Consider the following 11,991-nt stretch of genomic DNA (forward strand, 5'->3'; position numbering starts at 1 on the left):
TTTTGTGATTGAGAGACTTTGATTAACAATTTGATTTGACTGATTTTAATTTATTAATTTATACTATTTATTTCTGTGTGTGTCTTTTGTTTGCAGAAATCTTAATTTGCAAAGTGACGAGAGTTAAGTTATTAAATACCGGCTCTGGATTCTGGTGATTTGTTGTACATGAAGGCATCTGCGTGTTAGAAACTGCACATCATAGTGCACTGAGATTTGTTACAAACTGTAAAGCTCTTACTCATCACTGTACGGTTTATTCCAGGGCTGGTCGGCCGTCTTTGACCTTTTGTAGGCTCCCTGTATTTGTTCATTTATAAAGCCACACTGGGTAAACTCCCTTTGTACATTTGTACTGTGATTGAACAGTTGCCAATTAGAGTTAAATTTCTCCAGTCACCTTGAGGCGTCCTATATTCATCAATATTCATTGCCTTATAGAAGCTCAGTTTTAGTAAGTTTTCCAACTTTTGCCAAGAGGGAACTTTAGATATTGGTCCCTAGATTATGTTCACCCAGTTTCATCCAGATCGCTCAAACTTCCTAGGAAGAGATCGATTTGAAGTGTTTTTCAAAAAATTCAAAATGGCGGCAAATCTATATAAGCAGAAGTTATGGGTTCTTAGGCAAATTTGTTTCTCATGAGGAGAGGCATCTCTGTGCAAAGTTTCATGTCTCTATGACATACGGGGCATGAGATATGCCCATTCAAAGTTTGCAATTTCAATCAGTTGCTATAGCGCCCCCCTTTGGCCAATTGATGTAATATTGCTTCATTCACATCCTCCCATGACCCTCTACCACTGTGCCAAATTTCACATGGATTGACCAAGTCAGTGAGGAGAAAAACGTGGAACACACACACAGACAGAGTTTTCGTCATTATATAGTAAGATAGAGGTGGAGCAGAACATTACGTACGCAGATGCTTTGCTTTTGTACTTTGTACTTGTCTTGCTGTTTAGCACCAAAAAACGACAGCTGAAACAATTAGTTGACTGATGGATTACTTCATAGACAAAAAAATTCAATAACTACTTTTTCTAATCAATGAATCCTCATTTTTAGCCACAGGACAGAGATCGTCAGTCGCTCCACCTCTGTGGTGAAAAATAAAATTGCTGTAATATTTTGTTCAGACATTTATGATCTAGAGTGGGTCGATCATAATAAATCTTGTGAGCTACCGAACTTTTGTCAAGTAACATCATCGTAAAGTGAATATTCTGGGAGATTTTGGATCCTTTGTAAAGACAAAACTGTGGTGGACAACTTGTCGCCAACGTAAACTTGTAATGAAAGTAATCCTAACTCACAACCTTACAAAACTAAACCACTAAAGAATGCCAGGTGCTATTTAATTGATAAGAAATATTTATTGTTTACCAGTATATTTGCAGTACTTTTTTTTTTATAAAGCTGTGTCACATTCTGTCATCATAAATCTTATCTTACAATCGAAACAGGACCAAGGACAGAGAAGCCTGTAGCAGGATCCAAACACTCCACAGGTTACTGGGAAACAAAAACCAGGAATGTAATGCTGTTTGTTTGTCCATGCATTCGAAAACAAGGTGGAAATGTACGCATTAACTAAAAGCATTCAGAATTTAGTGAACAGGTAAATGTGATGAAGAGTGAACAAAGACACCAGGACCTGACTCCTACTGTGAATAAGAACAAACCTGTGAGATGTTCAAGGAGGCAGCTGATCCAAATTATACTGGTCAAATAAATACATTTCTCTTTATCTGCATCTTAACAAGAGCATGAATTAGATTAGTTTTAATTGTACAACAGGCCTTTACACACAGGAGACATTTTGACCCGACACACACACAGGTGAAACTAATGCTGTTAATAATAGTGTTAAGGTTATCAGTGACGCCTGCTTTTCCTTCAGTAAGTCAAAATGTCTGCTGGGAAAAGTCACATTGTTCTCATATATTACTCTGATAATAAATGTTAATGAAAGTCTGTGCTAAGTCAGATTGCTGTGCGTTACTGAGGTGGATTTTTTAAAAGTTATACTTCTATTTTTTACCCTGTTTGTAAGTAGAAGGACGGAAGCTATCCATAGTCTAATGGCAAAAATCACCTTTAAATTTGGGGAAATCTGGTGTACATCACCTACAAACTCTTCTTATAATGATATCTCTATGAGGGATTTTACTTCGTAGCAGCATTATATTTATTTTCTCAGCTCTTCCCTCTGACAGAGGCATCGGTACGTGACAATGAATATTTACACTCTGTACAGACACGCAAGCTAAAACGACAGATCCTGCAGAACGAATAGTGATAACGCCTAGCTGCGCAGTCTCCCTCACCACTGCACCAAGAACGGAAATATCTAGTCGGGGTTAAAATTCCTCATATACACACATTTCACAATATCACACAAATAAATTTGGAGTCAAGCAGCCCAACGTTTTAAAGTTCAATGGCACACGGAAAGGCAGACCATGTTAATGACGGCTGGCAGACAGTCCAGGGCTGAAGGGAGGATTTGTCGATCGTAGTCAGCAGTGAAAGAGGCCGTTGGGGCTAGGCTTTGAAACACAGAATTGCACACTAGAACATCCTATCGTTACGTTGCCCCTCTCCTCAGGCTTGTCCCTGAAGCACATGTAGGATGTCGCCCGCTTTGCTGAGCAGGCTGGGGGGGGGGGGTCTTCAGAACTCCTCGTGAACATTTCTGGCGTAATCCATGAGCTTGCTGCCCGTGAAGTATTCGCTGTACTTGAGAATCTCGTCCAGCTCCAGGTTATGATTCTGGTTCTCGTCTGCGACGGCGATCATCTGCTTGGCCTCGTTCAAGGCGTTGTGCTCGTTCATTGGGTCCATGTACTCCTGTACGCCACACAGGAAGACAGGAGAAGGAGGAGGGAGGAACAGTCAGTAGCTGCGTTTACACAGACATTATTTCTTTCTTTCTCCTTCAGATTAGAGATTCCAACTTAACTATGTACATGGAAACTAAAAGTGATCCGATAAGATGTGCGTTTACATGCCCCAAAGCATTTAATCAGAATATAACTTTTATGAGCAGCATTTACAAGCGGACCAGATGAAATGTCTTGTGTGAGAAAGCTGCTCTTGATTGGTCAGAATTTCCATGTGGGAAAAATCCAGGAAGTAAACAAAACGTTGAAGAAGAGTACACTTGCAAGATAAATGTGACACTTTCTAATGTCACAATGGAGGGACAACTACGCAGGTTGATTTTAGCGCTGCTCATCGTGGACTATATTGCTGTCATTGTTCATTTTAGTCAAAGCATACAGTTTGAAAACGAGGCGCGGCTCCAACTAGAAAACAATGTTTTGATGCATTGGATGTGCTGAATGTGCATATTAAGGCAGTACAGGAGGAGGTGCACATTAATAATCCTCCAGGACTGTAACATGCTCATGTTTAACCCAAACAATGTGTCATGTGACTGCAGTTGCTTCACATCCAGGTCGGAACACCTTCTCACCACAAACAAACCGCACCAGAGTTTGTCTGTAACCAGACTGAGACCACCTCTTCAAGAAGGTCTCGGTCCGGTTGTTTTGGTGCACACCTGAGTGTGACTGCAGTGTTCACACCTGCCCAAATGAACCGTACTTAGGGGGCAAATGAACTTGAGTTTGATTTAACTGAACCAAAGTTTCAATTTAGTCTCACATTTTGAAAAAAAAAGAAAAAAAAAAAGAAACATTTATTTGCATTTATGATATGGTCAACTGCACAGTGATTAAAATATTATAATATTTTAGGAGTCCTTGTTGACCAGCTTAAAATACTTCAGTATATTTTGACTCTAAAACGTCAATCAACAAATACAAACTATCAAAAATATATGATATTAACGAAGAGACGACTCAAACGTGACTTCTACTTTTCCATCTCTCACCTCCAGCTCCTCCATGGTCACAATCCCATCACGGTTTGCATCAATGACGTCCTCAAACTCCTTCTTCCTCTCTCGCACCCAGTCGTCATCGATGTCCTGAGCCTGCTGGTTCTCCACGGTGCCCACAGGTAGAGAGATGAACTCTGACAGGGTCAGTTTCTTATCGCCATCCTGATCTACAAACACAGCGACAGTGAACGTCACATCTGTGCCCCGTGTGTGTTAAAACACATTTCCATAATGGGCGTCATCACAGAGCAATGCTTATTCAAATACACTGATGTAAGGTACATCAAATATACAGACCTAATATTATATTTGTTAGATAAACAGATGAGATATTTGCAGATAGAAACAGATCTAGCGCTGCTTCTCGCTGTTTTAATGGAAATGTGCTAATGAGGGAGTTTTGTTTAATTAACTGCACAACTCTGATGATGATTTAAGTCATTTTTAAAGGAGAAATGCTGATGATTAGCTGGTTCCTGCCACAAAATGTGACATTTTTTCTGCTTTTCTTTGTTTTATAAAATAGTAAACTTGTAATCTTTGGGTTTAGAACTGTTGTTCATATAAAAACGCAATTTAAAAATGCCCTTTGAGCTCTGGGAACTTGTGATGAACGGCATTTTGCAGATTAATTGATAACAAAAATTGTTAGCTGCAGCCTTTACGCTGTGTACCATTTAACTTAAATGTTCCTGCCACTCTCCACTGTGTCCTCTGAGGCTAAATGCCAACAGGGAGTTACAACACTGTGCAGAGCCTGTTGGTGCAGAAAGTGTGACCCAACAGTGAGCAGGAAGTTGTTTGCATAACCAAGTTCCCTGTTTAATACCAGTTGAACAAGCTTTATCAGCCTGTCATGGTATGAATGTAACGTTAACAGGTCTGCTGAGATATTTAAAAACATAAAGCACCATCTTAAATATTTTTAAAGGATGTACATTACAGCTGCAATAATCTATTTTTTATATTAACAAAAGACCAAATAACTATGTGTATGTGTTTTGGTTTTACAGTCCGCTTTGGTTCCCTCTCATCAGCATCAGCTGTACGCTACCTGATCAGCAACATGCTTCAGATCAGAGAGGTGTACCACAAAGCAGCTTCATCAAAGCCAGGCTTTCTTTGCCTTAGCTGGCTCACCAAAGCTTACATCCTTAATTAGAGATAATGGCTACTGTGACGGTGCTTATTAACTGTCTTTGTTAACCCAAGTTGTCTCCTTCAAGCTCTGTATGTGTCCCCATAGAACGAGTTCGGTGTCATTTGACTCTTGTCCCACACAAAACTGACCGATTACATGCCGCCTACTTCTGCCTACGTTCCATGGAGCAGTCAGTTCAGTTTGGTACGCTTTCTTTCTGTTTCCACTGTGAAAAGTTGTGGATGGTACCAATAGAACCGTTCTGTACCGTCCCCATGTTTGGTCCCCCTCTGTTGGGGTACCTAGCACACAGATCTGGTACTAAAAGGTGGAGCTGTGAACACTGCAGTCTGATTGGTCAGTAGAGGACGGTCACTCTGCTCAGGGCTGAGTTGTGTCTGGTTTTGAGGCTCATGTAACCACTGTTCATACTGTGGAGAGTTTTATTAGTAAACTGTAACTATAAAATGAAAGGATGTTTTGCTGCCTCTCACAGCAGCTGGAGTCTGAGAAAAATAATTCACTGGGCCGACTGCCGGCGACTTTTAAGGTGGAACGTTCACTTGTAATGTTACTCAATGCATGAGTTGATGACGTGAATCCATCAACACACCTTAAATTTTCCATATGACAACTTTGACCATTACTTTAGTTTTTTTTTATGACAGTCACTTTTAGTAACGAGTGGATCTTCAAGTGTTAATATGTATTCATTTCGACCGGGTTAAGTGAACTGCATATATTCTAACCCTCACTCAACACTAAACCCCTGAGCTTGCCTGAGAAGGACTAAATGCACAAACCCGTTATTTTTAAATATCCCATGGAGAGAGACTCACTGCAGCCTGTTTTATTTTGTTCTGAAAATGTCGGCGTGCAGCCTCGTTCTGTGGACGATAAACAAGGTGCAGACTTCTATCTGTGTCACCGGTAATGAGGAAATACAGTGAGTGCTGGACGGAGCAGTGACAACAACCACGCCCATATTTAAGGATACTGTTTGCAGTGGAAACGGGTTAGGTACCATGTCTGAAGGGTACTTTAGGTTCCAAAGGTACCATACCAAAAGTGTTCGGTGGAAACGGGGCTTTAATGTATGATTTCATGAAAGACTTTTATAGGAGGAGAGGCTACAAACATATTGAGTTGCTCACTGAGAGCAAGAACAGACTTGCATACAGAAGCATACATTTGTGCACTGAGTCCATTTTTTTCATCCAAAAATTTCACACATCTAAAAATAAATACGTCTTCACATTGTGTCAATCATGTTCGCACACTGAGACCGAAACTTTTGTGCATCATTTAAGTTTTCTGAACAGGGCTGATTTTCTGCGTTTGTCACATCCGTCAGTCTTTAGAGACGCCTGACCAATAATCAGTGACGAAAATGTGGCAGCTGGACACAGCTGTGACAAGACAGAGGAACAGGGCGCAGAGTAGGGCTGCAACTAACGATTATTTTCATTGTTGACTAATCTGTCAATTATTTCTTCGATTAGTCGATTAATAATTTCATCGAAAAATGTGTTAAAATGTTGAATAATGTCAGTCTGTCTCTCCCAAACCCCAAAATTATGTCATTTAATGTCTTGTTTCGTACTCACGCCAAAGGGTTTTAGTTCACCGTCATGGGAGAGTGTGTAAAGCTGCCAATATTTGAACACAAGAAGCTGCAATAAGAGTATTTTGGGGTACTTTATAGTACTTTTCTATGAAAAATGACTCCAACCGATTAGTCAATTATTAAAATAATTAGTGACTATTTTAGTCGATAGATTAGTCGACTAATCATTGCAGCCCTAACGCAGAGAATCATTTCATAACTCAGATAGCTCATGTTCAACAGGTCAGATAGTAATATTCAGGTGGATGATGATGAAGAGGAAGAGGAGGAGGAGGATGTGGAACACACACAGAATGTGGAGGACAGCTCCTCCCCTTCATGCAGCTACGGTACCAAATGCAAGACAGGGAGGAAGTGACAGACAGATAGGTTACTCCAGAGGAGAGAGGCAGAGGAGGAAATGTGTCTTTTCATTTTGTCATGTATTGTGAAAAAAACGGACTCCGAGTGCAAAAGCCTTTCCTCAGATTTTCTGCATCAACAACTGAATGCATGTGGGTTTCCGTGGCGACACAATGCATACAGTTTGTGCTGCTGTACTTGCTTGGGCTTTGTCTGGTGGCATTACTAACTTACGGTTCAACTAATTTTTATCACCTCAGATCTGTGAATACGCAGATGATGCCTCTAGTGTCAAACACAAGTAAGTGCATCAGTGTGTGAGACTAGTTTTGAGCAAGCTGGTGAATATGACACTTTACTTCACCACCAAGCTACCAGGCCTGTCAGTATTGGACTTGCATTTATCACCTGATAAGAACATGACTCTCAAAGCTAATATTGCGGATGTGACTGCTGGATGTGTAATTAAGCCGCTGTTTGCTAACAAGTTCCCCATAGTAAGTAAGCAAGTAAACATGTCAGTGTCAGCAATTACTTCCTGCTTCATACAGGTGGTTAAATAAACGGTTTACACAGGTTTAAGACGATGAAGCTCATGATTCAGGTATAGGGTGGCAGTAAAGTGTACCTAAGTCGCGCACAATCTCCTTGACCATGTACTTGAGCATGCCTCTGCTGTGCTCAGGATGAAGGAAAGACAGGAACTCCTGCTCGTTCAGCAGCTGGTCAGCTGGGGGGTTGTCGGCCTGAAACCAACGGTCCTTCAGGCTCTCCAAAACCTCCTGAGCTGCAACCATGAGAAAATTCAGCTCAATTAGATTGTTACTGTGATCTCTGCAGCACGTGTTCTGGGATACTCTTGAAAATATTACGCCATAGTCCTTATAATTCGACACTTACTTTCCTCATCCAGTTTCAGATCTTCATTGTTCTTTATTTTCTCAGCGATCTCCTTTTCATTGAAACCTTTGCTGGCCAGAAATTTGACTCTGTATTCATCCCATGTCACGTGACCTGAGAAGAGAGCGTGTATTGAGAAGGTTAGACTGGGTTTAAACAGAAATTATTCATTAGCTTACGACAGCTGTTGAAACGTGGCCCACACAGACCACAAACCTGACAGGGTTTGAAAACAGTCAGCGTGCTCTGAATTACAAGTGGATGTGATTTTTTTTTTTTTTTCTCTCACCATCACCGTCCGGGTCAACGGCACGGAAACTGTTCTTGTTCTCCACCATGGCCTCCTGAAAGTGCTCCTCCGTCTTCTCCATAATCCAGCGCTGCATCTCCTTGGCGCTAACACTCCTGTCCTTGTTGAAATCAACTCTGTGAGGAGAGAATTAACAAGAATAAATTGGTTGCTAATTCAGCTCAAGTTACTGGACATTAACACTGTATATATCGTCAGCTGTAACGACCATGTGACCTGTCTGGCTTGTGTCTAGTACTTCTGTTTATACTGGCTGAGCAGTAAAACCTTTAACATTGACATTTCTTTCCCATTTAAAGTAAAATCAAGGAAGATGGAAGGGGTGAGGGATAGTTGTCCAGTCATGGTGGTTTAATTAAAAAATACAGAATGGCCTTTGTCCTCTCTTGTCACCATCTGTTATAACAATGGCACCTTGCCTGGTGAATGTGGACAATAGGCAAATATTTGCACAGCTTGTTTTGTTTACTCCTTTGAATCCAGGTGCTCTAATATATTGCCTCGTGTTTGTTCTTAAAAGGTCCAGTGTGTATGATTGAGGGGGATATATTGGCAGACATGGAATATAATATGATAGGTATGTTGACTTTAGTTTATAATCACCTGCTTTTGTCAACTCGAACGAACGGTTTATATCTACATAGGGAGCAGGTCCTCGTCCATGGAGTCCACCATGTTTCTACAGCAGCCCAGAATGGACAAACCAAACACTGGCTCTAGATAGGGCCATTCAGGATTTGTATCAGCCACTGTAGCTAGGAGCCCCTCCATCGTGAGAGCGTCGGAAAAACCTTTTTTTTTTTTTTCCAAGGAATTCCTTTAGGCAGTGTTTTTTAATGGTTAAAATCACCTGGGGTCTCATTTATAAACACTGCACAAAACGAGTCCTGAAAGAGGCGTACGCCACTTCCCACGCAAACGTTGTGATGTATAAAAACAGACTTGATGGGAGAAACTTTGACCCATGCTTACGAACATTTTGGAGACAGGAAACTGGCAACGCACATGGTGAGGTGGACGCCTGATTGTAGAAATCATCAGATATTTTTGGCTTTTGTCCGTACCTACATTTTTAGTATGGATCCCGCGCATTTATAAAGGAGACCCCACTGCGGATAGTTTGGCTCTTGGGTTGCAATGGCATGAGATTTTCACGGCACAATAACCGTCTCAGAAAACATTGTGGTTTCACCGTATCGCGGTCCTACAGAGTTAGGGCCGCTTCATAGTTGACGTAAAGGCACGCAGACGCGAACACATTGGGACGCATCAAGACGCATTGTGTCGCTTACTGAAGGAATTCTAACGAAGAAGAAGAAGAAGTTTCAGCTGGTTGCAATCTGCAGTCCTCACCACTAGATGCCACTAGTCACTTAACCTGGTTAAAAATGGGTTAAATAAAAAGTGGATAAATCCTCCTAAATCTTGCACACTGGTCCTTTTAGGTGAAAGTTTTTCTTTCACATCTCCATGTTCAGATAAATGACTTGTAGTACATAATATTGGGGTTTCCAAGTCTCAGTTCACTGTCTCATTTCATGTGTTTCATAACACCAAGTTATTGTGACACCCCAAGTGCATCTAGACGCAGCACACCTTGAGTCATAACACTGTTAAGTATAGTCATCACAACATGAAGCGAAAGGTTACACCTCTCTTTGATAATCTGTAGACTTGGCCTTTATACTGGTGACCTCTGAAAAACCTGATCAGCAGCTACACTCAGTTCAGGAATGCTGTCACTCCAGACTGAGATTTAAAGGATGACAAGTCTTACTTGGTGAAAATCTCAATCAGCTTCTTTCTGTTCCTCCTCGGCTCCGAGTCCTCCTCAAACTCCTCGATCTCTTTACCCAGGAAAACCTCCTGATGGAAGTCCTTGTTGAGGTGGCCATCCATCTCCATCTTCACCCCATTCAGGTGGTCAGGGGGGAGAATCTCGTTGTCATCCTTGGAGGCTGGAGACTTCTCTTTAGCAGCTGACATGTTGGCTGGCCGTGCGTGCACATCCATGGTGTGGAGCAGGATGCAGAAGAGCAGGGACACAGCAAGGAGGTTTCTGCACCACAGTTTTCTCCAAACAGCCATGATTGCCTTTAGAAAGAGAAACAATTTAGTTACGTGAACTAACTCTGGAAATACAGCTAAGAGAAGATAATGCTAATAGACATCATCAAGCACACGTTTACTGAAAGAGTAAAAAAGGTTCACATGCTAAAAGAAACTCAACGCTCCTGCGCCTAAAGCAGTTGTCTGCTCAACTAACCCGCACATGACAAAACTAAAGAGAGCATCATCATCAAAATTCAACATACATGCTTTTTAGTCCTTTTACATTTTTATACATAGGTTTTATACAATGTCTGGAGCTTAATTTTGTATATTCACACATTGTGGCTCTTACAGTTGAGTACTTCCATTTTATGCTACTTTAACTTCTACTCCACAACAATTTGGAGGCAAATATCGTGCTTTTTCTTGCACTACATTTATTACTTATTACTTTATCACTTTGCAGATTCATATAATGATATAAAATTCACATCAACAATTACACTATGATGTAAAATTATTATTACAGGTTCAACTTTAGCAGCTGCAACACTTAAGTGATACGAACATTAATGCATCAATAATTTTAATCCCATAATGGAATATATAGTATATATTATTGTATAATGGGACATTTTGCATGATGCGTACTTCTACTTTTTGTACTTTGAATATAGTGGATGCTAATACAGTATGCTTTTACTTCAGTATGATTTTAAATGCAGGACGTTTACTTGTAAGTAACAGAGTACTTCTACACTGTGGTAACTTTCCATGAAGTACAAGGTCAGATTACTTCTTACAACACTGCTGCTGGCTCAACTTTAATGCCGCGTTCAGGTCCTATCTGATATTTCACAATTACAACACGCCCACTGGAAAATCCCGTTTATGTCGCCCTCAATGTAGGAATACTTGTGGAGGACTCACGACGGAGGATTTGTTTGCAACATTAAATCACCTATAGTGATAAGTTATACAGAAATACACTAGCATAAGCAACTAACAGCAAAATAAACTACGGAAATGCACACTCACTGTTAAAACACATTTAAGACACCTAGAGTTCTCCGTTGTACGGTGGTATGAAGTGTATTGTGAACGCTACATGAGGTTATAACGATAATTTAGCTTCCTCAAACCTTGTCGTTTCTTACCGTTAATGTTCACATTATCCACTTTAATATTATTTACCAGCACGGAATTGTATTATTGGAAATAAACAAACGGTTCATTAACGCAAATAACGGCTAGCTCGTAAATTTAGCTTCGTCACGTCATACGAATTATTATATACCGCAGTTGACTATGTTAGCAGGCTAAGCGGCTAACACAAGCAAGCTAATAAATCATTAAAGGTTAGCGCGAGCTGGTGTAAGTGAATAGTATAATGAGGACAATGCGACCTACCTGTCAAGCACAACGACTGAAAGTGACGCTGTGTGAGAAGTTCAAACGACTTTGGATAACGAGAGACGGCTAGCTGCGGGGATGGACTTCCTAGTAAAACAGTGCAGTGGTTCCAGTCAGGCAACTGTCAGACTCCAGTTCCTGTACACGTGGCTCCCCCACAACACCCCACTCCTAAATGTGGGACGGCTCAGTGTGAAAACGCCACTGAAGAGATGTGACTCGGCTGTAAGAGTCCTTTCTGATGTCCAAGTTGGCGCTGATTCACTCCAGCTGTCAGATGAACTGGTTCCCAGCTA

General features: G+C 40.9%; 1 protein-coding gene across 1 annotated transcript; it reads right to left on the reverse strand.

Moving 5' to 3' along the window:
* Nucleotides 1-1,356: 1,356 nt before the first annotated feature.
* On the reverse strand, nt 1,357-11,972 carry sdf4 (stromal cell derived factor 4). The gene is made up of 7 exons (XM_049581425.1): nt 11,693-11,972; nt 10,008-10,324; nt 8,210-8,346; nt 7,921-8,034; nt 7,649-7,807; nt 3,902-4,077; nt 1,357-2,853 (listed from the first exon to the last, which is right to left on the reverse strand). Exons 2-7 carry the CDS (start codon nt 10,316-10,318, stop codon nt 2,677-2,679), a joined length of 1,074 nt encoding a protein of 357 aa, XP_049437382.1. The 5' UTR covers nt 10,319-10,324; nt 11,693-11,972; the 3' UTR covers nt 1,357-2,676.
* Between the last annotated feature and the right edge of the window lie 19 nt (nt 11,973-11,991).

Source organism: Epinephelus fuscoguttatus, linkage group LG7 (assembly GCF_011397635.1).
Source record: "Epinephelus fuscoguttatus linkage group LG7, E.fuscoguttatus.final_Chr_v1".
Taxonomy (NCBI): Eukaryota; Metazoa; Chordata; class Actinopteri; order Perciformes; family Serranidae; genus Epinephelus; species Epinephelus fuscoguttatus.

Bases quoted from the DNA above. Each gene is read 5' to 3' on its own strand.
- sdf4 (XM_049581425.1), bottom strand. From the start codon at position 10,318: ATGGCTGTTTGGAGAAAACTGTGGTGCAGAAACCTCCTTGCTGTGTCC. The intron at 8,347-10,007 runs GTAAGACTTGTC...CTCTCCTCACAG, and splicing joins CTGATTGAGATTTTCACCAA to AGTTGATTTCAACAAGGACA. The intron at 2,854-3,901 runs GTGAGAGATGGA...TGTGGCGTACAG, and splicing joins TGACCATGGAGGAGCTGGAG to GAGTACATGGACCCAATGAA.